Below are 26,979 nucleotides of genomic sequence, written 5' to 3'. Positions count from 1 at the left end.
GTGTCCATTAAGAATGGTAGGCAAGCTCCCTACCAACTAAGCTACAGCCCTGGCCCCTAATAAATTTAAGTTATGAAGTATTAGCTGTATTAAAATGGACTTGTTTTTTTTCTATTATGTTTCCCATCCCCCCATTATATTGCTGTGATATCTTCTAACCTTTTCATTAACTTTGGTGTCTGATAGAGGGGTTTCAGTGCCAGGTTAATCACTTTTGTCTCTAAAAGTTGTAGGTATGTATATTTGTGTTATAAATTACAGTAAGCTTTAGCCACCTTCCCAAACCAGGTACTTGGGGTTCCATAGAGTTTGAACCTAGTGTTGGAAGCAAACCTAAACAGTAGCAATGTGGCATCACTTGAGTTGGTTCTGAGGAGCATCTACCATGTACCATTCTGGCTTTATGACAGTTTTTCTAAAAGGTGATGGGCACATAGGAAGTGCTGAAACACACCCATCACCTTTCCAATTTTACCAGCAATGGACCATGTCTTACATCATTGATGTACGGGTGGTTCTGGCTACGGCAATGATATCAGTCTTTTCTGAGGCTGGGTGTTAGTTCCAGTGCTTTGAACTTACTGGTTCCATCACTGAGGCAGTTCTTTAACCCTTTCCCTCCCTTTTCTTTCTGCCTTATGAATCTTGTAACTTAGTACTACTTATATAAATCAGTAAAGTTTCAAAGGCAAGTTTAATAAGAATAATATTGTATATTTAAGTTAAAAAATGATGTACCTTTATTCTCAGATCTTTTGGTTTCCTAAGTGAAAAGATATCAAAACTCTAGATACAAAATAAGATGGAATTTAATATATCTAGAAATATTTTTACTCTTTTAAAATTTCTTCCTACACTGCACCTCACAAGTTTACTACTTCTCCTTACGGTTTTTCCCTGCATGAGCCATAAAAGTGTCTTCTGTCTTTTCACCTTTATCTCAACCACAGTTTGAATTGTGTTGAAGAAAGGGACCATTCGAAAGATTTCAAATGAAACACTACTGTATTTTATTCCTCTTAGAAATATTAATTTCTCATATCTGTTATCCATAATTATATATGTTTAATGTTCACTGAGAAATAGAGCTTCAATTCTGTAGTTAGTAAACTGAAATATTAAAAACAATGGGAGAATTTTGCTTAAAACGATACATTATTCTTAGCAAAATAAAAGTTTTCACCTTGTAAGAAACATTTTACTCAATTTTCTTATGTTTTCCATATACTTCCTATTTGGGAAAATATTCTGAAATTAACTTCTCTAGTTTACCTGTTTTACCTTGGAAGTTTTACTGTTTTTAAAAAGATTTTTAAAAGATTTATTTCTGAGAGACAGATAAAGAGGCATAAAACCTGCTGTCTGTTTTGAAGATGGGGAGGGAGCATGGTAGAAAACTGGAAGTACTTTTGTAAGCTGCTGGCTGCAATGTTATTACCAGTTTTCACAAATGTCTAAGAAGGTAAGATAGGGCGGAAAGAAAAGGCTGGTTCTGGCAGCTCAGCTCTAGGCCTTTGGGGACCAACAGGACGCCTGGACTGGTAAACCTTATCTAGAAAACAGCTCTGAAAAGGAAAACCCTAGTCCTGGAATTAGGTAGTGCAACCAAGAACCGCCCACTATGGCGGGCCGCCTGGTCTCCTGGAGTCCAGTGCCGCCCCCGCCGCCGCCGCGCCAACGGTGACCATAGCAACGCGGTGGCCGTCCGCCAACGGCCGAGGCCAGGTCTGGGGGCGGGTCTGGGAGGAGCCGAGAGCGCGCGTCACATGACTCTGTGGGCGGAGCTTGTGCGGGGACGGCCGGAGCGTGTTCTGAGCCTCGGCTCCCTAGGCCAGATTCGTGAGGAGAGGAGCAAAGGCTGCAGCGAGGCCGCGGGTGCCCGCCGGGTGTGCTGAGCCGCCGCCATGGGCAGTGAGTGTGGTGGCTGGAGCGCGAACCCCGAGGGCCGCGGGTCCCTTTCGGGCTGTGGGCAGTGGATTCACTTCCTTCTTGGGGTCGTCTTGGGGGCGGGGGATGCGCAGGCCTCGCTGGCGTCGCCGCGGACTGCGCGAGCTGGGGACCTCAGCCAAGGCGCCTCCGGTCAGCGAGGCCTTGCCCGGCGGGTCACGGGGACCCAGAGGTCCTTGTTTGCTCCCCTTAGGAGGCGAGGAGCGAGGATGGCGCGGGGAGACCATTGGCTGGGGGCGGGGGGAGTTAGCACACTCCATGGCTTGTACCACTTGGGCTTTTTCTGGATTTCAGGAACTCATTAATTTTTTTTTTTTAAAAAATTATTATTTCTGAATTACATTTCCTTGGTGTGTTGCGATGAATAAGTCTCCTTCATTTAAAAAAAATGTGATTCATAGCATGGTTTTAGGGGAGGAAAGGCGTGTGATCGGTAGCTCAGCATTTTTCTTGATTAATACTTCCCAGTCATTCTGTAGTGTTCATTGAAAACTGTAAGTTGGTGCGCGCGGTATGGTCGAGGCCTCGTATTATAAGATCCTTCAAGGGCCCTGCCCAATCACTCACCCTCATGTATGTCCACACAAATAGTTACCTAGCAGTTCACATGTTAGTATATAAAGTGACCCGTAAACTGCATGTCCAAGTGATGCACCCAGTTGGCCAACGGTAGACATTTGGGGGAAATTGGGAAGGAAATAGAAGAGACCCTTGGCCTTGAATTGCGAATAAAAATAGAATTCTTCACCACGGGGAGAGGCCATACATGGCGGCATGCAACAGCATCGTTTGAACCTGAACGCCAGTACAGTAAATCATAAAATGCCGAGAAATCTCGGAGAGTCGCCTGGGCAGAGATGGGAAGGAAAGGGGAATAAGGAGATTCTAGGGAGTTTCCTGATGTGACCCTTAGGTTTTTTTGTTTTGTTTTTTGTTTTATATTACAGATGACTGTTTTCAGAGTTTAGATTTACTTTCTAAATAGTCCAAAACGTACTTAGATAACAAACATGACAATTATAGATTATAACCATAATCAGTGACTTCCCCCTTAGGCAGTGTCTATCCCTAAACCTTGGTTTGTCTTCCATTCACTGCAGAGGTAGCCTGGGAAAGCAGTCCTTTCTAATGAAATGTAGTTGCCAGTCTCTGAGTTGATTCTTGTGAGTACTTGCAGCCAGTACTTTCTGTGGTTACTTAGAGAGTGACCTTGAATTGCAGCTAACTGAAATGAAGTAGGGATTGTCAAGTTTAAAAACGTTGTCTGTAGGAGGTGATCCTGGTTTTTTTGTATTTTGTTTCTGTTTTTCCCCTAGTGAATGTTAAGCTCATATCCTACTACACCGTTCCCTGGGAAAGGCTCCGTCTGCTATTTTACCAGCTGTTGCCAAATTAGCTAAGTTCTGTGATAAACTGTTTGCTTATTTCATCTAGTGATGATCTGATTATCTTCTGTTCTGCATATATAAAAGGGTTGGGTTTAAATCTGAAGAACCAAAGAAGTCATGGTTCATTACTTATTTTCCTTGTTTATTTAGCAGCTCTCTGGGAGGCTTTGTCTCTTATAGACCTACCCATCTGAACTTGAGAACGTCATGATTATTTAATTTGGGTGGATGTGATAAACTGCTGTTAAGGAAAAATTGTTTTTGGAACCATTCAAAGATACATTTTTAAACTATACATTTTCTTTTTACAGTCAAGTTTTTAGAAGTTATTAAACCTTTCTGTGCAGTTCTACCAGAAATTCAGAAGCCTGAAAGGAAAGTAAGTATAATATTTTAGTAACCTAGCAGGTAACAGAGTGACTGACTTTGCAAAACCACCAAGGTTGATTTGCTTACCCCAACCATTTCTGGCTGTAAGTGGGAAAACCATTACCTCCTTTTCTTGCAAACAAGTATAAATTTTGTTTTTGTTTGGTTTTGTTTTCTTTTGTTTGAGACAGGGTTTTTCTGTATAATAGCCCTGGCTGTTCTGGAGCTCTTTCTGTAGACCAGGCTGGCCTTGAACTCAGAGAGCCACCTGTCTCTGCCTCTCCAGTGCTGGGATTAAAGGAGTATACATACCTCTACCGCCTGGCCTGTTTTTGATTTTTCAGTTACATTTATTTTTCTCCTATGTATGTGTTAAAATTTTCAGAAATAATATTCATTTCAAATTTTCCAGTTACCAGACTATCCTCTTCTATACTGTTAGTTCTTAGGAAATTAATAACAAGTAGAGACAAAGAGATTGATAAGACTTGTCATCAGACTTAATATTTTATTTAGAAGTACTTTTAATTTTTAATGGCTTGTGATGGTAGAGATGGCTACTCAGTTATACTTTAGACATCCTAAAGTGTAACTTTTCATATTTTAGTGAGATATCCCAGGATTCCTGTGTAAAATCATTCAGTATTTCACCAAGTTCCCTGTCTGTCTTGACACTCATGGATCATCGGATTTACTTTACTTTGCCTCCCCTTCAGTTTCTTCTACCCTTGTATGGTGTACATGAGAATGTCTATATTTAAATTGTCTTTCTTGTGGCAACATAGAGGAGCTAGTTGGAGATAAAGATTTAACTGTTACAAGATGTACTTGAATCTTTCAAATTTAATCAGCACTAAATAGAGTAAAAACCTTAATGCAGCAAAGGAACCCTGAACTGTGAACCATGAGAAGAAAGAAAGAGGAGAGAAGGCACCATTAGATGGAGGTGTAGTTGGATAGGACTGCAGTCACTCAGAAGACAAGGCCAACAACTGACAAGTGGGATTTCATGACATTAAAAGTCCCTGCACAGCAAAGAAAGGGGCATTCAGAGACAGCCTACAGGACGAGAGGAAACCTTCAGTAGCTGTACATCTGACATGAGGATTCATATCTGGAATATACAAAGAACTCAGAAAACTTAAAAAAAAATACTATTCATTTTGAAAGGAAAGACGTGTTTGAGATGCTGGGCTGTTTATTTTAGCTGCGACAAACCAATGGGGGATGGTTATGGTACCTTAGTGTGGATTTTTGCTTTGAAATGACTTTTTGTTGGTTTTGATTGATGGTTCTTTGTACTTCTGTACAGATTCAGTTCAGAGAGAAGGTACTATGGACTGCTATAACACTCTTCATTTTCTTAGTGTGCTGCCAGGTATGTGACCAAACTACTGCGCGCACGTCCGTACTATTTTAAGGTTTGATTAGTAAGAGTTAGAAAAACTGATAAAACAATATACTGAAATATATTGAGTGTTGCTTTATTTTTGGTAAGATTTATTTGTGTGTGTGTGTGTGTGTGTGTGTGTGTGTGTGTGTGAAGTGTGTATGATGTGTGTTGCCAATGAAGGCTGGAATTATGTGTTAGATCCCCTGGAGCTGACTTATAGGTGATTGTGAGCTGCCCATTGTGGTTCTAAGAATTGAACTTGTGTCCTCTGGAAAAGCACCCAGGACACCTAGCTCTTAAGTCATCTTTTCAGCTCTGTGTTCTGCTGTTTTTAATTTTTTGTAGTTTGGGGAATCAAACTCAGGATTTTGTGCATATTAGGCAGGTGCTGTGTGACTGGGTTGCATTTTAAGCTGAGCATCATCATCATCGTTATTATTATTATTACTGTGTTTTGTTTTGTTTCCAGATAGGGTTTCTATGTGTACAGGATTTCAAAGCTGTCCTGCAACTTGCTTTGTAGACCAGGCAGGCCTCTAGTGCTGGTTTTAAAGACATGGGCCACCACTGCCCAGATTATTATTGGTGGATGTTTGGGTGTGGGCATGTATACCTCACATCATGACCTGTGTGTGGGAGTTGGTTCTCTCCTTTCATCTTGTGGGTTTTAGGGATTGAACTGAGGTCAACAAGGTACCATAACTTGCCGAGCTATTTTGCTGGTCCCTGTGTTGGAGATTGAAATTATCAGGTCATTAAAGTACTTTTATTTCTGTACTTGATTTGATTTTGTTTAGGATGGTCAGGAAGAGAGTGATTTTTGTTGTTGCTGTTGCTGTTGCTTGTCTTTGTTTTTAAATCTAGAAAGTGCAAAGAAAAAGCATGCACTTATATTCCTACCATAGGCTTTTAACATCTCGTAGTTTTCCTTCATAAAAAAAAAAATCAACTTTAGGGAGTTATTACATACACAGTAACACTTTTAACTGTGCATTTTGAAGAATTTTGACAGATGTGTGCACCCAAGAATCTATTACCTAAGTTGGTACAGAACATTTTTCTTCCCCTCAAATGTTCCTAGTAACTGTTGATCCACTATTCAGCTAGCCTTCAGTCCTAGGCAAGCTCCCATCTGCCCTTTCTCACTACTATTTGTCTTTTCTAGCATTCTACATATATGCTGTTGTGGTGTCTAGCATCTGACTTTTTAACATTTCTGACATTTATTCATGTTGTCAACATGCCAGCAGTTTTATTTCTGTTGTGAATATATCATATTCACTTATGCATTCACTTTTGCATTGCATATTTGGCTCATGTGCAGTTTTTGATGGAAACATGTTGCTGTGAATGTTGGTGTACAGGTCTGTCTGCTCTCAGGCATGTGTGCATGACTAGGATAGGGTTGGTGGTCTACGTGGTAACTGTTACATGTTTTTTACTGTGGTGCCCCCAGTTGAGACTCCCTTGTGTTTTGTGCTAAGGTTTTGTTTGTTTTCAGTTAGCTCATCTATCTTGAATGGTGGCTGTCCTAATAGGTGGGGTTTTAGTTTGTATTCCCTTGATAAATGATACTGAACAACTTTTTTTGTGTGATGTATATTTGGTATAAGTTTGTCTTTTGTAAAGTATCTTTCAATGTCATTTGCCTATTTTAAATTTTCAGAAGTGGTTATTGTTTCATTATTGAACTGTGAACTTTAATAATTTTGTTCCTGGATATAATATGTACGTTTTTTTGTTCAATAAAAGTATAAAGAATTTATTTTTATCACCACTACAATTATTCTTATTTTTATTATTCTTGTTGTTGTTTTCAAGACAGGGTTCCTCTGTGTAGTCCTGGTTGCCCTGGGACTCACTCTGTAGACCAGGATGACCTTAAACCCATAGATCCTCCTCCTGTCTCTGCCCCCAAGTGCTGGGACTAAAGGACTAACCCAGCATCATTGCTCTTGTTCTTGAGATGGGCCTCTGTAGCCCATGAAGGCCTGTGAGCTGCATGTGCATCCTCAAGAGTGTTAGAGGAGTGTGTCACTTAACTTACCCAGCTAAGAAAGGCTTTCTTTTCTTTTTTGAGAAAGCACCTCACTGTGCAGCCTCGCTGGCCTGGAGCTTGCTATGTAGAACAAGCTGCAGGCTGCCTCCAAATCACAGAAATCCTCCTGCCTCTGCCTCTCAACTGCTGGCATTAAAGGAATTCATCACTATGCTGGGTCAGAACAAGCTAAGACAATTTTGCCTGTTGTAAGGTCAAGAAGATTCTTTTGTGTTCTTCTGAACATTTTAGCTATCACATACTGGCTTTTGATCTGTTCCAAATTAATTGTGAGGTGTGGCATGAGGTGGGGGTTGAGGATTATTTCTTTCTCCAAAGGAGAACAATTTATTCTAGAACAATTTATTGAGAAATTTCCCAGTTGAATTACCTTGAACTCTTATTGAAAATCAGTTTTAAAACAAACACATCTTGATCTCCTGTTGTCTTGATCTATATGGCCATTTTATAGTAAACTATCCTATATTAGTACCCTTAGCGTCAAAGTAAATAGTAATTGAAAGGTGTCACATGAGGGTTCAGGAGGAGCCTCAGACTGACTGTTAGGGAGTATGATGGCTACTTTGTTGTCAGCTTGAGTCAAGCTAGAGTTATCTGAGGAGAGAACTTCATTTGGGAAAATGCTTCTTTAAGATCTGCTGAGGGGAAGCTGCTTCACAGGTGTTTCCCTTCTCCTCCTCCTTCTCCTTCTTTCTTCTTCCTTCTCTTCCTCCTCCTCTTCCCTCCTCTCCTTCCTTCTTTTTTTTTTTTTTTTTTTTAATGAGACGAGGTCTCACTATGTATCCTGCTGTTTTGGAATTCACTGTATAGACCAGGTTGGCCTAGAACTTGGAGATCTGCCTGTTTCTGTCTCTTGAGTGCTGGGATTAAAGGCATGCACCACTATGCCCAGTGCATTTTCTTGATTAATGATTGATATAGGAGAGCCTAGACATTGTGGGTCAGATGCTCCTAGATGGCATAAGAAAACAAGCTGAACAAGCCAGTAAGCATTTCTTCTCTATGGCCTCTGCTTCAGTTCCTGTCTGAGTTTCTGTTCTGGCTTCTCTAGATAATGACAGAAATTCTTTCTTCCTCAAGTTGCTTTTGGTCATGGTGTTTTTTCATGGCAGTAGACACCCTAATTAAGACAGGGAATATGAGTTATTAATTCCATAGATAGGTAGAGAGGCAACAGCACAATGAGGCCCCAGTATCAGACAGCATGGTAGGTCTTTGAAGAAAGGAATCATCCCTTATGGGAAAAGTAAGGGTCTCTTCTTACACATTTCTGAGAATAGAAGGCTTCACAGTCTGAGCCTGCAGGCAGGCTCTCATCCCTAAACAGGAGGCATAGAAGAAGAATAAGGAGTGGCCATCAGCGTTCACCTTGATATAAACTCACTTAGGCTGGAGAGATGTTGGAACCTTGGAGTGTCTGTTAGCTAGGGACTCAAATGTCTCAGGGTGCCTGTTGGTTTCTCTGACGGGAAAACTGCCTGAAGTATTGTATTTTGAGCAGGAGCTGGATTCTAACATTACACTGATACGCTAATCAGGAAAAGTCCTGCAGCTTTGTTCTTTTTTGAAAAGCACTAACTCTAGGTCTTTCATGTTTCCATATAAATATCTAGAATTATATGTATTTTTGTTTAAAAAAAAAGCCTGTTGGGAATCTCTTTCCCCCTTCCTTTTGTTCTCTCTCTCTCTCTCTCTCTCTCTCTCTCACACACACACACACACACACACTGATTTAACTTCATAAGTTGATTCATGAGAATTGTCATCTTAAAAATACTTAATCTTTTAATATAAGAACCAGCAAACTTTAACCTGTAAAAGTACAGATAATTCAGGCCTAGTGTTGTAGACCTGTGATCTTAGTTCCTCTGGAGGCTGAGGCAGGAGGGTCTCAAGGCTAGCCTGGGCAGCTTAGAGAGACATTGTCTACAGAGTTAAAATGATGGCAGACTAAAAAACCCAGTTGCTCACTTCCTGACCCTAAAGGGGCTTGTCTAGTTTGCATGAGCCCTACATTCAGTACCCCCTAACAAAAGTACCCACCTCCCTGACTTTTCGTACTTGAAACCAGTGCTGTTTCTCAGGAATGTCTTATGCATGCATGGCCCATTTATGCTTTTGTGTTACCTACTTTCCCTTTGTTTATATAGTTGGTACTCTGCTGCTTTTTGTCTTTCCCATGTTTGGGCAGATCTGCCCAGTGTGGGTGATTTCAGCTGGATATAAAACAAGTTCTAGCCAGTTTTCTCTAGCTTGAGGGAATGGTGGGAGGTGAGATAAGCTGAGATCATTACATTAAATGCTTCCAGGACTCTGAGGTTTCTTTTTTTTTTCTTTTTCCTTTTTTCTTTCTTTTTTCTCTTTGGTTGTTGTGGGCTGTCTTAAGAGTTCCTCATCACCTAACTGTGGAGGTCTATATTCCATTCTAGGCTCCAGATCATTCCTCAGTTTTCAGACATAGCATAGCCCCATAATCTGTTTTATTTTAAGAGACTTGCCCCCACCGCTCAACTCCCTTCCTTCTCAGCTGCTGTTTCTAATTCCTCTTAACAAATGCAGGAAGAATACAGGTGCTGGTAGTTTACTGACTGACCTTCAGTGCGCTGCACCATGGCTCTAGGTGTCTCATACCTGTCACCCTTTTCTTGTTTAGCAGCTGTACTGGTCACTTTCCTTGTTCAGCCATAAAACACCTGACAGAAGCAACATCAGAAAAGGATGTGATAGTGCATTGTGGCTCACACCTTAAGGGTTTGCTTTCCGTGCATGGTGGCAGAAAGGTGCGGTGACAGGAGCCTAGGGTGGCTGGTCACATTGTGTCTACTGTCAGGAAGCAGAGAGATATGAATGCTGAATGGTGATTCTGGACCTGCTTGACCCTTTGACTTGCTTTAGCACTTGATCCAACCCATGGGATGGCGTCTCCCACTTTCAGGATTGTGTGAAAACATGGTTATCAACTGAGCTAACTTCCTCAGTCCCTACAGATTTTTGCGTTTTAATTTTCTTTGTGCCGGAACCTGCATTTTTTTGTTGTTGTCCTTTGACCTCCTAGCATGCACACTATGGAATCCTGTGCCTCAACACACAGTTGTGCATACAATAGCAAGAAGAAACTTGCACAGATCTGTCAATTCCTTCCTTAAGGTTTGCTTCGAGGTCTAATTTTTGAGGAGTGAACCTGCATTTTTGAGAAAGGAATGAATCTTGTTTGAGAAGGGGGTTTCGCCAAATGCTGTTTCTTAGACATGGGTTGTCGTGGAGGAATATAATATCAGTGGTAAAGGGCTTACCTAGTATGTGCCAGGCTCTGGGTTTCTCCCCAGTATGCTAAGGACACTTAACATGGGTTGTGTAATAGGCAATAGTTTGAAGGGTTTTTTTTTTCTTTTCTTGTTTTCTCCCTCCTCCCTTCTCCCCTCCCTCCCTCCCTTCCTCCCTCCCTCCCTTCTTTCCTTTTGTTTGCTGTTGCTGCTTCTGTCTTCTAAATTCTGGGATTACAGGTGTAACCCATCAGGTCTACCCAAAAGAATTTTGTTTATTGCTGGATTAAAAGTTATATATTGGGCTGTATTAGAGTGCTCAAAATTCAGGGCTATCGTGGGCTACATAGCAAGTTGTAGACTAGCCTGCATTATGGAGTGAGAAAATTGTGAAAAAAAAATGGTTGGGAGATGATGTTTTATGATAGAGTATTTGATAATCCCTAAAAAAAAAGTAAGGAAGAAAAATTAATCGTAACCGCGCCTCTTAGATATAATCAGTATTTAACCCTTAAAAAGTTGTCTTTTCCAGTATTATTTTCTGTATGTATTCTATAGAATTTTGAATTTTAGTTTTTATTCCAGGGTTTTGTTTGTTTGAGACAGGGTTTCTCTGTATAACAGCCCTAGCTGTCCTGGAACTTGCTCTGTAGGCTAGGCTGGCCTTTAACTCCCAGAGATCCACCTGACTTTGCCTCCCATGTACTGGGATTAAAGGTGTGCACCACCACACCTGGCAAGAGTACTAAGTATCCTTGCTTTCTTAGAAATCACAAGGAAGTGCATTTTAATTAAGAGCTAGTCTGCCTGTAGAGCGACCTTGTTGTTCCATTAAGTGTTTTGTGTGATGATGTTTCAGATTCCACTGTTTGGGATCATGTCATCGGACTCTGCGGATCCCTTCTACTGGATGAGAGTTATTCTTGCATCCAACAGAGGTACGCACTTCTGACCTCCATCCTGCTGTCAAATAGCTGCTTTGTGGTTTTATGGGAGAGACCAAACAGAAACCCGTTGCTTAGGAGGAGAATCCAGCTCGTAATAATGACAGCACTGGCTCAGGTGTGTGGGTACATGTCTGTGTGTGTACACAGTGAAGGTCAGAGGTTGACTAGTGTCTACCTCAGTCATTCTTTACCATATATATTTTTGAGACAATGTCTATGTAACCCTTGCTGGCCTGGAACTCTTTATATAAATTATGCTGGCCTCTCCCTTTGAGATAGCCTCCTGCCTTCTAAATGCTGCAATTAAAGATGTGTGCCATCAAGACCAGTTTACCTTTTGTACGGATGCTGGGTCTCTCATTTGAACTTAGGGCTTGCCAATCTTGATGATCTAGCTGACCTACTCTAGACAACCCATATTGTATCCTGAGAGCGTAGGTTACAGGTGGGACACCACACCAGCTTATGTGTCCATGGGTGCTGGAGATCTGAACCTCGTTTGTGCAGCAAACCCTTTACCCACTGAGCCATCTGCTCAGCCCTATCCTAAGGTTTTTCCCGTATGAAGTCCCATGATTTGCAGTGTCAGCGAGGTGATGTACTCGAATTGGAGTTTAGGTCTTGGACCAGTGGGAGAGGAAAGCTTGAGCTATAACCCTCAAGTATAAGACAGCAGGACCAGCAGACAAGGAGATGGGAATAAGGGATGCCAGCAGTGAGACTGGCCCGTTGTGGCCGGATCATGAGGCTGCTTGAATTTCACAAACGGTGCTTGCATGCTTTCGGGAAATATTTTGAACCGGTGGTAGTTTTTTTGGTAGTTGCTTTTTAGATATAGGAGTACTATTGATTCATTTACTAATTAAAATTGTATGTGTGTGTGTTTGTGTGCTCAAACAAGTCACAGTGAGCATGTGGAAGCCAGAGGACAACTTTATGGAGCTGTTCTTTCCACCTTTACATGGGTGCCAGGGATTGAACTCAGGTTGCCGGGCTTGCCACTAAAGTGTATTCCTCACTGAGCCATCTCACCAGCTGTACCCCTTCTTCTATCTTATCTTAGTTTCAAATATTCCGGTTGCACTCATTCCCCTCGCCCACCAGCCTCACCCTCCTGCCGAGACCCTATCCCATTTTCATACCTTCCTTCCTTCTTCATTTTTATGTTTATGGGTGACTGCCTCACATGCGTGCCCATGGAGACTAGTACAGACATCCTCTGGATGTGGAGCTACAGATCGTTGTGAACTACCATTTGGGTGCTGGCATCAAGCCTGGGTCCTCTAGAACTGTTAAGCCATCTCTCCAGTCCTCTTGTTTTGTTTTGTTTTTGCTTTGTGACCTAGTGCGCTTGGTGTGGAGTTGTCCACTGGGATGTAAGTAAATTACCAGTGATCACTGAAGAGAAATGGTCAGTGTCTACTGTGGGTCCATGAGTGCCTCAGCCATAAGGTGCATAACAGCGTGTGCAGCCTTTCCTAGTGCCCAGCTCTCACGTTCTTCCCACCCCTTTCTCTGAGATGTCCCTGAGCATGTGGATGGTAGTGGTGACAGTTCTTTCTCTGGAAGGATGAACGGACTAGCTGCTTGTTTTCAGCACACTGTCACTGTAGAGAGCAGCTGCTTTGTTCACGCTCATATAGCTCTGATCGGTGCAGTCACTGGTTCTTGGAAGTTTTATTATGTCTTCAATGTATCGGCATTTGTAAAATGCACCAACATATATATGATGCACATTCCTGGGATGTGGGTAAGTTTCAGATATTCATCCAGACCTTTCCTTTGCATATTCATTTATATTAACATTTATATGCTTAAAATAGGATATACATACCCAAATTCATATAGTCACACATATATACATATGTACTGTTCTTTTTTAATGTCTTTAGTGAGTTACTTCATTTAATGGGCATATATTACAATATGAAAATATAATTAACTTATCTAATCATTGATTCAACAAGTATTCCTTTTTTTAAAAAAGATTTATTTATTTATTTTGTTTATATGAGGATACCGTAGCACCAGAAAAGGACATCAGATCCCATTCATTACAAATGGTTACGAGCCACTGTGTGGTTATTTGGAATTGCACTTTGGAAGAGCAGCCAGTGCTCTTAACTGCGGAGCCATCTCTCCAGCCCCCGAAAGCACTTCTTGATCTTACTGTGTACCACTTGCTAAGTATAACACCTAAGACAGTATCCTGAGCCTCCCAAGGATGTACTCACCTATGACTAGCTAGCACTTAGGAAGTAGAGGCAGGAGAATTAGGACTTCATGGTCATCACTAGACACATAGATAGTTTGAGGCTAGCCTGGACTAAATACCAAGCCTCTGTCTTAGAAACAAATAGGGTTTGATGAGATGGTTCAGCAAGGTTAAGGCACTTGCCACCATGCCTGATGATCTTCAAGTTTATTCTCCAGGACCCACATGATAGAAGGAGAGAACTAAGACAATGCAGAATTGCACTGTGTCAGTCCACACACTGACACTCACACACCAGACAAATAATGTAAATAAGTAATAAAGTAAAAGAGTAAAAGGTTTATATGATCTGAAGAGGAACTGGACTATAACAAATAAATAAATATGATAAAAACCTAAATAACCCACAATTTTAGTGTAAATATTAAAAACAATGATTTAGACAAAAATCTTGGAAGCTCTTCCTTTTTCCCACCCTTCCTCCTTCCCACCCTCCTCTGTGCTAGAGATTAAATAGGGCTTTGCATGTGCTAGGCAGGATGCTAGCTACACCCTCACCTCTGTTTCCTTATGTTTTTTTTTAAAGATTTATTTATTTATATATATGAGTACACTGTTGCTGTCTTCAGACACACCAGAAAAGGGCATCAGGTCTCATTACAGATGGTGTGAGCCACCATGTGGTTGCTGGGATTTGAACTCATGGCTTCTGGAAGAGCAGTCAGTGCTCCTAATTGCTGAGCCATCTCTCCAGCCCATGTTTTTTAATTTTGTGTTGCTGACAGTTCAACAGGGCCTTACATGTTAGGTTGTATGCTACTACAAAGCTATATTATATCACGTTATAAATTACAAATATAAATGTATTTGTGAATAAATGCACATGCATGTCAGGCAGGATTTAGAAGTCAGAGGACAACTCTCAGGAATATGTTTTCTCCTTATATCATGCAGGACCTGGGAACTGCACTCAGGTTGTTGGGCATGTTCACAAGTGCCATTACTGATTTAGTCATCTTGCTAGCCCTTAGCCTCTTGATTTTTACATTTTTTTCTGCTTTGAAGCAGGATATTGAACCCTGGGTTTCATGTTCTCTACAGTTTAGCTATACCTGCCAGACCCAAAAGTTTTCTTTTTAAAGGGACTTCATATTTTAAGTTTAGAGTTTATAGAAATTAAAATTTTTATAGCTTAACACTTTTTACCCATTGCATAGTTGCTGGTTTGTTAATAAATGATCTTTAATTAATGTTTAAGGAATCAATGGAAATTGGTAATATTTAAATACGTCTAAATGTTCAGGGCTGGGATGCTTTAAACTGAGCAGTATTAGGTATAAAAGTTATTTGCCCTTTGTTCCTTCCTTTACAGGAACGTTGATGGAATTGGGTATTTCCCCAATTGTAACATCTGGTTTGATTATGCAGTTGTTAGCTGGAGCCAAAATCATTGAAGTTGGAGATACACCCAAAGATAGAGCTCTGTTCAATGGAGCCCAGAAACGTGAGCAATCATAAAATTAAAGGGCTTTTTCCAAGTTTGAGTATGTTTGTGGTAAAGATGTTTCCTAGTTTTTTGGTTTTATTGTTTTTTTGTCTTTGGTTGTAAGCATATACTCCTTTTTTGTCAGTATTTGGTATGATCATTACCATTGGGCAAGCCATTGTGTATGTCATGACGGGGATGTACGGGGACCCTGCAGAAATGGGTGCTGGGATCTGTCTTCTTATCATTATACAGGTAAGAAATCTTGTGTTTTAATATGCTAATAAAAAGAGTTTGGCACCATTATCTAACAGTTCTTTTGGTGAATGATATAAATCATGTCCTACTGAATTATTTAATTACATTATTACTGAAATGACATAAATATGTTGATGTAAAAAAGTTCATTCTAATAGCTTCACAGTCTGTCACTGTTAGGGATATCGCTCTATCATTGTTCTATGATGTTCATTTTCTACATTCTGATGCCTCTGAAATCAACTGTATTCCCTCAGTTAACAGTGCATTCCTGTTGTTGCCAGCAAGGTGGCAGCGGTTGGGTATTCACTGCCTTTGGGTGACTGTCAGCTTGGCCATAGTTGATCCTAGTGATCATATTGGCTGAGGTTAGCATCCTAGCTCTTACTTAGTTTATGCCCTGTTGGTACGATAAATGTTTGAGTTTACTTGTTGGCCAAAATCACTTGAGAAAAGTAATTGTGAATCCCAGCATTGTGGCACACATTAGAGTCCCAGTTGTTTGGGAGGTTGCAGGAAAGGATTTCTTGAACCACCAATTAGAGTCAAGCTTGTACAACATTAAACTGTTATCATGGAAATGAAACTTGCTAATCTCAGGAAGTACATTAACAGCAAGCTAGATTAAAAACAGCTGTCCATGTCTGAAATAAATTGGATTTAATAAGATATCTCGATGTAGCTTAGCTGGCAGCCTTCAAACTTGGAGGCTCCTTGCCTTTGTATCATGAATGCTTAGATTTTAGCGTTTTACCACGGTATCTAACCCTTTTCTTTCTTGGTGGAATACAAAACTGTGATGTTCTAAATAATTTTAGTGCCATCAAAATACCATATATACTCACATACATGTGCTCCATGGAGGACTTGCTTGTTTGTTATGACAATGTCATTCATACAGCCTGGGCTGTCCTCAGACTTTAGGCATAGCTGAGGATAGCCTTGAGCTTTTGCTCCTCCCATTCCTATGCCCCAGGTGCAAACATTATTCCTATGCTGTATGCCATGCCTGGTTTATGCAGGAGTGGGGATTGAACCTAGGGCTTTGTGCAAGGATAGTTCAGAATTGAATTTTTAAAGACCAACATAACTTTGACTGTATGTAATGTTCAGAGGATTTTTTCTTTTTAAAATTTTAAGTTAATATGTATACTAGAGTCCTAGTTACTGTAGAAATTTACTTTATTTACTGTTTGAAATTAGAATTAATTCAGGATTTTTTTCTAACAGTTCAAAAGATCAAGTTCTTATTTTTAAAATAGTCTCAAATATCAGTATTTGGGAAATAAATGGCTGTCTCAGTTGAACATAATTTACCATTTCTTTCTTTTCTTTCTTCTTTTTAATAAGCAAGTCAGTGAGCCTGACTCAGGACAAGGTTAGACTCTAATAAAAATAATAACTTTTTTGTCTGCATTAGGGCCAGATTTTTAATGGATTATTGAGTCTCTGGTAACTTGCTAAGGCCTAGTGAGTTCACTTACAGTGTAAAGTGTGTTTCCCAAAAGCATTAGTAGTTCCTGTATTTCTCCATTTACAAATAACTCGTTGACACCTTAGAGCCATTGGGACTTGGAGAAGGAAGAGCTGCAGAGGACGGGGAGAAGGTCCTCCAGACTCTGACGTCAGTGTCCGTCAGTGCTAGGGCTCTTTTATTGCTGGTGCAGTGCTAAAGAGCTGCTGATAGGACCTACCTCATGCTTGTTTTTGTTTCTCTAAAGCAGTGTGTGTCAGCCCCTCTGGAATGAAGGACCCTTCAATGGGGTTGCATATCAGATACTTACATTACAACTCAAAACAGCAGAATTACAGTTATGAATGAAAGTCATTTTATGGTTGGAGTCAACAAGTATCAAAGGGTCACAGATTGAGAACCGCTGGTTTAAAACGTTTGCTTTATGTAGCCAATAAAGTTTGGCGTTTTAAAATTTTTTCTTTTGGAGTTGAAGGTGTGTCCAGGGCCTGAGAATACCAGGTGCACACTGCTGCTGTGATATTTCTTGAGCCTAAAGTCGCCTTGACTTTAAAAAGACGTTCAGAACTAGTAGACCCTTGGAACATTTTGTACCTGTAATTTCTCTGCTACATTTCTTAAACTAGGCTTCGAGTCACAGAATGTAGCTGAGTAGCTGTGTGGGTGAGGTGGCTTTTTCAGCACAGCCGTACGTTTAAACTGACATACAGAGTTCAGGGCATTTTGATGTATCTTTTAAACATGCAGAATCTCATTATTTCTTAGAAGGAAATGAGGAAAATATGTATTGTTGGCATAACTGGTATATAATGTGATGGATTTTTTTAGTGTTAGTGTATAAAGAAAAATGTCATGTTTGATTGTTGGTTGGCAGTGACCCATTTGTGTCTTTTCAAGGGATTGCTTACATTGAAAACGTGGCTACACTACAGAGCTATGATTGGGTCAGTGAGTGCTCACCTAGAAGCGTAGGGTTTTGAGAACTGTTTGCATGCTGTTGTGGAAGGTGTTTCTCACTTTGTTTTGTTTCACTCACATAGTGCCCTTTCCACTAGTTGGGTTTGAAATCTAAATTGGGTCTGATTGAAATTAGAAACAAAATAGAAAGTGTTGTTGTCCATGGCACATAGTAAAGATGAGTATGTTTTTGTCAAACTAAGTGGTGTGGGTATGCCCACGTGAGGTTGACATGCACTGTGATTTTGTGTCCACTCTGAGGTTCATAGGGTTCATTCCACACGGACACTCGGTCACTGTTCTATTCTTACTGGGCTTTGTGGAGATGTTGCTGCCAGTCATTTCTGTCCCCTCTTACACAGTGTGCCTGTTTATTTACTTATTACTTTATTTTCTCCTATTTCTCAAATTGCACAAACCATTTCTTATTTAGATGTATTTATACATCACTCCTCCTGGGAAAAAGAGTCTCATTCCTAAAGGGTATTCATTCATGGCTCTGTAGGCCACCATTATTCTGCATTGGGGGCCTCAGGCAATGTAGAACTTCTTCATCTATCAAAACCATGACTGGCTTATTTGTAAGTACTGTCCCCTCCATGGGGATGGTTGCTGTATTTATGACAAGGAATACTCAGTGATCATTACTTTACTCTGGTCAAAATAAAATCCAGCCCTAACTTCTCTCTTACTTTGTCAAAATGTCAAACTTGGGTTTTCAAATAGTAAAAGGCTACCATGACCTCTCTTAGGAGTTTGAGAACTCTGTCCCTTCTCCAGTTGATTGAAAGTTAAACTTCGAGTAGACAAGTTAGGCTTTGCACATGCACTGAAATGGCATCTAGGGTGTGTAAGGTAAGCATGCTCTAATGGAGTCCTGCAGTTCATTGACAGGTAGAGGGGAATGAAGGTGGGGTGCTGAGCGGGAGGGATCGAAGCTCCTTCCTTTTCTGTGGGAGAGTGTAAAGTAGGGCTCACAGCATGCCGTGTCTCCCTCAGCCTAGAAGGAGCGACACAATTGAAACTTGGTTTTATTGATACATATTTTTTATAGGCATGTCTTCTCTAAGAATAGGCATAAGTTAAATTTAGTATGTTTTCGTAAAAAGATGAGCTTGAAAACACGGTAAAGTCTTAATTTTTCAAATTTACATTCAATCTTTGTCATAATAAGTATAGAATACATTTTTTATATTGTTGTTGTGCTCTATTTTTTGGCTTATTCTGTACATACTATGTTATATAGAAAAATATATACAGTACTTTGTAAAAAGCGTCAATTTCATTCTTTAGGAGTAGAGGGTTTCTTTTAAGTTTTCTGTAATTTATTTGGCCTTTACTTACATGGAGGTATTTGGATTATTTTCTGTTTCTTCATATTAAATTTTAAGATGTGGTTATTTAATGCCGTCCCCATGGGCGTAATGTAAACACTATAAGGAAACCCTTCAGATGGTGTAATGAGGCAGTATTCTTAGTACTGACTTTCAGAACTGCCCTGTGCCTAGTAGAGCACACGCCACAGTGGTGAAGAGCATCGCTCAGGTCCGACACTGGGAATGCACAAACTGAATAGCTGATCGTCTGCCCCTTCCTGAGTTTTTTCTTGCTTCCGCTTACGTGCATTTCTTTCCCCACAGTTGTTTGTTGCTGGTTTGATTGTGCTGCTGTTAGATGAGCTGCTACAGAAGGGTTACGGCTTGGGGTCTGGTATTTCCCTCTTTATTGCCACCAACATCTGTGAAACCATTGTCTGGAAGGCCTTTAGTCCCACTACCATTAACACTGGCAGAGGTACATCGCACAGTGACTGCAACTGCACGAGTTTTGCTGGATGTATGCTGAAAATGAGTTCATGATGCAGCAGCACATGCCTGTAGCCACACCAGTTTGCTACCCAGGGGACCATGAATGCTAAATGTTAAACTTACTGAGCAGATGTGTGAAGTATGCAGTAGTAAGTCCAAAAGAGTGCATTCTAACCTCTGCTCATATAAAGTTCCAGTGGTTGCAAACAATATTGCAATTTTGTCTTTTGATCTTGCTTAAGCCATTGCTGCCAGAGTCATTTACCTTCCTGAATGGAGCAGAGGGACAGAAAGGTAGTGCATTACGATTTGGCCGTCCTCGGGGAGCACCCACACCCTTGCCTCTAACTGGCTTTGTAATGGCATCTGCGTTTTGCAAGATTTCATTCTTTCCCCATATCCCTTTCCACTTCTCAGTTGTCATCTGTCCTAACTAGTCAGTGTCTAACTTGGATTCCAGCCTTAAGAAAACAGCACTGCTAGTTCACTAAGATTCTTGGTGCAGTGAGCCAGTGGCAAGTGTGGTAGATACATACCTACTCTGAGTCTCATATTCGTGTTCTGCTTTGCTGCTGCTGCTTTTTATCATCCCTTAAAGTACTTCCTCTGTTTACCTAGAGTAACCGAGAGGCAAACCTTTATGAATCAAAATTGCAGATTTATGTTGAAATTTGCCTCCATGAGAGAAGTATGTTTAGAACCCACACACATGGTTATGCCATAAATCCATACAACATAGAGTCATAAACTGGTAAATTGACTCTAGGTTTAAGTTACTTGTTTAGAATTTTGAGGCAACTTTGCAAGAGGTATCCACAGTTCATCTCTGTCTGATTTCTCAGGTACGGAGTTTGAAGGTGCAGTCATAGCTCTGTTTCATTTGTTGGCTACCAGGACAGACAAAGTCCGAGCCTTGAGGGAGGCCTTCTATCGGCAGAATCTCCCCAACCTCATGAACCTCATCGCCACAGTTTTCGTGTTTGCTGTGGTCATCTATTTTCAGGTAAGTGTAATGTTCTCACTGCTGTAACAAGAATGCTGTTCAAAAGGGTGTTGTCTAACAAGCCATGCTTCAAGGACCACTCTTTGAACTCTAGTTTGAAGGGAAAACATTGCCATAAAATAGGAAAAAAAAAAAAAAACAAACAAAAAACGAAGGTTTTGGGGAAGATACAAGTTCTGTTGCTGGCTTGTCCCATTTCTCTGCAGCCACCCTCCCTTCTGTGCACTCTTGGATATGTAGTTCCTCTTACTCTTAATTTTACTTTTAGGGGTTTCGTGTTGACTTGCCCATTAAGTCGGCCCGCTATCGCGGACAGTACAGCAGCTATCCCATCAAGCTCTTCTACACGTCGAATATCCCCATAATCCTCCAGTCTGCTCTGGTTTCAAACTTGTACGTCATTTCCCAGATGCTGTCTGTTCGATTTAGTGGCAACTTCTTAGTAAACTTACTAGGACAGTGGGCCGTGAGTATATTTATTTTTATTAAGTATTTAAAACTTGTACTTTATAATTGTATTTTTAGCTGGTTGAGATAGGTATTGAAACATTTTGAAATTTATTTAGCTGTACCATTTTGTTATTTTGAAAATTTGGTAAATATTCTAAGATTAATATTTTTTATATTAGAAACATTTTTTGTGTATTATTTAAATAGCTTTTTAGGCTAAAAAAAATCATAAAAGTGCTTCTCTGAAAGTGATTTTCTGTTTTGTAGTCTTTGTTTAGAGACATGGTCTCATGCTATAGTCCAGGCTGACTAGGGAGTCTTCTTGCCTCAGCCTCTGTACGTAGGAATCACAGGCTCGCACCACCACATCTGGCCTCTTGTCATCTTGTTCTGTGTCTGTTATAACATTTTATATTTGCCAATATAGGGAGAGGAGAGCTATTTACAGATCATTGTAAAGATGGGAAGGCGCTTCTTTTTCTACCTTTCTCTCATTTTCTGTAACCTGAATGACAGTAAACTAGTTTGGGTTTGACTAGGCTGGAGATGGGCATGCAGTTATTAACAAGGCTGAAAACCGCAAACAGAATCCATTAAGTCCAGAAAAGCAAAATAGTCTACAAATCATTATTTTTTTAAAAAGCAACCCAGCCGAAATTTGATCATATAATAGGAGTATTTCCCCTCTCATAATTACAGAATTAAAAGGGCAATCTCCTGTTTTTCTTTATTCATTTATAGAAATTCTAGAATTTGCTTCATACCAAAAAATAGTATTTTGGAGTTCTTCTTGAAATACAGTGCTTATTCTAAATAACTATGCTAAAGTGTATAACTTGGACAGTGAGCTATTTTTTTGTCTTGGCTTTTTGAGGCTCATGCTGCCCTCAGCCACTTGATCCTCTTGACTCAACCTTGAGTGTTGGGATTATAGGTAGCTTTTCCATGCCTAGATGAATGGCTTGCCTTATTTACTTATTAAAGTTTCTCAAGAACAGGTTTTTCTGTTTAGCCCTGTCTTTGATCTGGAACTCACTCTGTAGACCAAAAGCCTTGAACTCACAGAAATCTGTCTGCTTCTGCTTCCCATTGCAGGGAATAAAGCCGCGCACCACCACTGCCTGGTGTGCCTGCATTCTTAATACTGTAGAATATAACAGCGAAATATTTCAGATTCTAACTATGTAATCAGAGATTAATTACAATTCCATTTCTATCCTCAAGATTTTGTAGATGTATATTTTTAAAACTCATGTTTCTGTTAGTGACACTGAGTGTCTTACACAAAATGAAGTACATAATTCTGAAGGAATGAAGGATGCAAAGTTAACTCCTAAAATTGTATATGTTCATTGGCTATAGGGCTGGTGAAATGGCTCAGCAGGTAAAGGTGTTTACTGTGCAAGTCTGACACTCTTGAGTTTGAGCCTCAGATTCCATGAAAGGATGGCAGGAGAGAAACAGTTCCATGAAGTTGTCCCTTGACCTCCACACATGCAATGTGCCAACCCAGTAACCAACCCACAGACATACACATTACATAGTAATAAAGCTTTTTAAAAGTTAAAACATTGTCATCTATTTTGAAAAATTCAAACATAAATTCTGGCCATGACAACTCAAATACTCAGGAGGCTAAAGAAGTAGGAGATCACTTCAAGAGTTTAGGGTCATCCTGGGCAACATAGAGAGACCTCATGACAGAATGAAGACAAACGTTAAGGTCTATGGTACAATTCATTGTAAGTCACACGCTTGATACTTCTAGGCCCTGGTGTAATCCTCTGTAACAAACAAAACCCCTAATATTCTCAGCTCATCAGGTTGACCTGTCTCTTCATTCTTGTCTCCTAGGATGTCAGCGGGGGAGGACCTGCTCGCTCCTACCCAGTTGGTGGCCTTTGTTACTATCTCTCTCCTCCTGAGTCCATGGGAGCCATATTTGAGGATCCTGTTCATGTAGTTGTATATATTATCTTCATGTTGGGGTCATGTGCATTCTTTTCTAAGACATGGATAGAAGTTTCTGGTTCTTCAGCCAAAGATGTAAGTATGTGGCTAGTTAAAAATAATTTTGCAAAAATCATAGTATTTAGGTACCAAAATTCTTTTATAGTTTTAAGCTGTGTTAGACTTACCCTAACAGGCAAAAAATTGGTTCTTCTGGACTTTCACAGTAGCTTTGTGATCTTCTAAAACTCAGTCCTATTCAAAAGACCTCTTTAGTATCCATTTCCTCCTTACAGAGTTAATACAAGGGCTGAGAGCATACAATAATGTGGTAAGGACTGCGGCCTCTGGTTCCTTATGTTCAATGGAGCGAGACGATGTCTGTGTTGAGGTGCTTACATTTTCAGTGTAGAAAGCAACCAAATGAAAAAAGGTTAATTTCAAAAGCTTTTTCTCCCCAACCCCCCCCCCCCCCATTTTTTTTGGCTAGGTGGCCAAGCAGCTTAAGGAACAGCAGATGGTGATGAGGGGCCACAGAGATACATCAATGGTCCATGAGCTGAACAGGTGAGGTCACAAGGTCATTTCTTCCTAAGATGTTAGTCTTGTCATTGCTTTATTCAAATTTGTTTCCTGCTCTTTACAAGAGAACTGAAATTTGACTAAAACTTGTCTTCCTCAAAAGTTAGTCCTTTTATAATCTTTTAAATTTATTCTTTGAAAATATCCTCCTCCCCCCCCCCCGTATCTCAAATTCACAGTGCCTCCTTTTTGTCTTTCTCTCTCACATACTTTCCTAAACAAGTGTATGTGTATGTACACACACACACATTCCTAAACATGTAAATACAATCTTCTCAGTCTGTATGACGGTATTTGTACATATATGATTTTAGAGCTGTTTATTTGGCTGTGGCTTCGGCTTCCTCCCTGGGGAAGACTATTTCTCCTGCTCCCAGTACTCCTTACTTGCCTAGTTGTTAGGGTTGGGACCCTTTCCATGTTAGCATGTCTGTTGTTGTCCTTATTCAGATCTTGTTTAGGCCTGTGTCTTAGGGTTTCATTGCTGTGAACAGACACCATGACCACAGAAACTCTTAAAAGGAAAACATTTAATTGGGGCTTAGTTTCAGAGGTTTGGTCAAACACATGAGTCTGTGGGGGACATACCTACTCAAAACCACCACAGCAGCCTGTATAGTTTTAAATTGAGACTGTGCTCTCATTGCTCACTTTACTGTTAAAATGATACATGTTAGTAGTTCTCAGTGTTGGCTGGCTTCACATAAAAGTATCAGAGAGCTTATAAAATAGATATACCCCCATCTCCAGGAAATAGCATTTGTCCCAGGCATCAGGTATTTGGTCTTTCTGACAACTTTATTGAGGTAAAATTCATACATTACTTAATGCGTTCAGTTGAAATACATAGTGTACACCTGTAATTCCAGCACTGGAGAAGCTAATGCAGGACTGCTGCAAGTTAAGGGCCATTCCGGGCCATCCATCGAGTACCAGGCCAATGCAATCCCTAGTTCAGCAGTTAGACGAGTGTTGTGCCAGTGTGTACATGTATCTGGTTTGAACTCTATTTTTCACCCCACAAGAGAAAAATCTAGGGCTACCTGTTTAAGAATATGAAATATTCTAGTCAGATGTGATGCCACATGTCTCTCTGATCTTGAAACTCTGGAAGTGGAGATAAGATGCTATTTGAGATCCAGACTAAACAAACCACTTCCTTCATTCCCAAATTGTAGTCAGGCATGGTGGCTTATTAATGTAATTTCAGTATTTGGAAGCTGAAGCAGGTGGATTGCTATCAGTTTTAGGCCAACCAGAGGCTATAGAAACATGTCTGAAAAAATATATACTATGTATGCTGTAACATACAATATGTATAGAGCATGTATTTTTGTGTTTACACATACAAATAATGTACATATACTCTGTATATATAATTACAAATACTAATTTCAGTCTGAAATTCTAATCATCTGTGCTAAAAACTGCACCGCCTTGTAGCTATTACAGTTTTTTAAATTTGGGGGTTTGATTTCATTGCCTTAACAGTCTACCTCGTGTACACTGCTTTGGTAGTGAGGACTGCTCTGACGAGTTTATGTAGAGGGAGTTACTTTTAGCAAGACTGCAGGTTGCACTGCTTCTAGCAATGACATTCTTTCCTCATTCTTTCCGCTGTCTGACAGAGGTCTTTTGTCTTTTAGGTACATCCCCACAGCAGCTGCGTTTGGGGGTCTGTGCATCGGCGCCCTGTCGGTACTAGCAGACTTCCTTGGGGCCATTGGCTCTGGTACTGGAATTCTGCTTGCAGTCACTATCATCTATCAGTATTTTGAAATATTTGTTAAGGAACAGGCTGAAGTTGGTGGGATGGGTGCTTTGTTTTTCTAAATGTTCATCTATTTGTGTGTGTGAAGGGAAAATATTTTGGCATACTGTTTCTGTCAAATAATGCTGGTTCCCTTTTCTTCCCTCGGTTTGTTGTTTTCAGTGCTCACTGTCCCATTTCTGAAATGGCGCAGAGCTAAGCCTGTGTGCAGCATCAGTACCAGCTGCCTTAAAACTGAAGTTTACATTATTTATTGACACTGTCCGTCTAGTGTTAGCCATGACGCTGGGAAGTGTGGATCTGCCAAGCTGTTGGTCAGACAGCGAGACAGTGACATGGGTTAGCTTTGCACACAACATTCAGAACACTGAATATTCCCTTGTTTAAAAATAAATGCAGTGCAGATTGCCACTTTCCAGTATTTTGAGCTTCCCTAATGAGTTATGGAGCATTTGTATCTAATGTATATTTTAGATAATTTTTATACTTTTTTAACTCATTTTATCCACATTCTCTCCTCCCTCACCTCCCCACCCTTCTTAATCCATCCTCAAACTGCCACTTTGCCTGGACGGGCAAAAATCAAGCATTGAAGTTATTTCTGTCACTGGAAACAATTGCTTCTAACTAATTATTTTTCTGCTTTTCATTTGTCCTCTTTTCCTGGTGACAGCTATGAGTGCTGTCCAGCTAGCTGTATTGGCTATGCCTTCTACTTCCAATGCCCCCAAGTATTTCTTTCCCTTCCCTAATCCCCAAAGCAAGATCCAGTTCTCAGGCAGTGTCTGTAGTTGAGTGGAAGTGAGCAACGAGTAATTCACACTAGGACTTCATGTCTGTGGCACACATAGCAGGACCCACGTGTAAACAGTAGACAATAAACTTTTATTTAATAAAAGTGTTGCAGTTGTGTTGGAAAAATAAAGAGATTCCTATTAAGTGTTCTCTAAGAGTATTTCTGTAGGTTCACTGTATTTATACAGGACATATCTGGATATTCTTGAAAAGGTCCAATGTAGTCATTTTGGTTGTAAATTACTCCAGGGCAGTAGGAACAAGGGCACTTGACAGGAACATCTTCAAAGAGACTCAGTCTTAGTGTGAAAGCTCCAGTTCTGTGTATTCTTTACAGTACATACTTTATTTTCCAATTTAAAAAAAAAAGAAAACTTAACTTGTTATTTTCAGAAGTACAGTTTTCAGTAATTGACTTTTAGTAGGAGTGGGAGGTAGGAGGGACTTGAGCTAACGCCAGACACTGGAGAACACCCTGGGGTATTAGAACCACTTTAAGTTTTCCAAAGGAATTTAAAAAAAAAATTTAAAAAGGTTAAAAAAAAAGGGCAGCTCTCGGAGGTACAGGCACTGTTCATAAAATGCAGAAGGACAAGTCTAAGTAGCTGTCACTTGTTAGTTGCACTGAGGAAGGAGGCATGGGGCCAGGGAAGATGGGATACACCCCACATCTTGGCCAACACCCATTGTTCCGGGCCCTGTCCCTGCTCTGTGGAAAGGAGGAGTTTGTGCATGAGAGAAGCAACACTGTGTGGTATATCTGGGGAGATAGGCCCATGATTAAAAACCAGAGAAAGAATGTAAAGGGTTAGAGTCACAGGGAAGGCTACTGTGCTACCATGGGTACTAATTTTCAGTCACTAG

The 26,979-nt window shown here is 40.4% G+C and overlaps 1 protein-coding gene across 1 annotated transcript; it reads left to right on the top strand.

Moving 5' to 3' along the window:
- The first annotated feature begins 1,780 nt into the window (after positions 1-1,780).
- On the top strand, positions 1,781-26,232 carry SEC61A2 (SEC61 translocon subunit alpha 2). Its single transcript, XM_080917916.1, has 12 exons — positions 1,781-1,911; positions 3,647-3,714; positions 5,017-5,082; positions 11,279-11,357; positions 14,954-15,085; positions 15,213-15,322; positions 19,397-19,550; positions 20,407-20,567; positions 20,836-21,033; positions 22,872-23,063; positions 23,458-23,534; positions 25,196-26,232. The coding sequence occupies exons 1-12, from the start codon at positions 1,905-1,907 to the stop codon at positions 25,380-25,382; spliced, it is 1,431 nt and encodes a 476-aa protein (XP_080774042.1). The 5' UTR covers positions 1,781-1,904; the 3' UTR covers positions 25,383-26,232.
- The last annotated feature ends 747 nt before the right edge of the window (positions 26,233-26,979 follow it).

The sequence above is a fragment of the Micromys minutus genome, assembly GCF_963924665.1.
Source record: "Micromys minutus genome assembly, chromosome: 6".
Taxonomy (NCBI): Eukaryota; Metazoa; Chordata; class Mammalia; order Rodentia; family Muridae; genus Micromys; species Micromys minutus.
This window is presented reverse-complemented; position numbering and strand designations above follow the sequence as displayed.

What these genes read in the sequence shown, in the direction of transcription:
- SEC61A2 (XM_080917916.1), top strand. An exon ending in TTTTCTTAGTGTGCTGCCAG is followed by an intron (nt 5,083 to 11,278) that starts GTATGTGACCAA and finishes ATGATGTTTCAG; the next exon opens with ATTCCACTGTTTGGGATCAT. An exon ending in GTCTTCTTATCATTATACAG is followed by an intron (nt 15,323 to 19,396) that starts GTAAGAAATCTT and finishes CTTTCCCCACAG; the next exon opens with TTGTTTGTTGCTGGTTTGAT.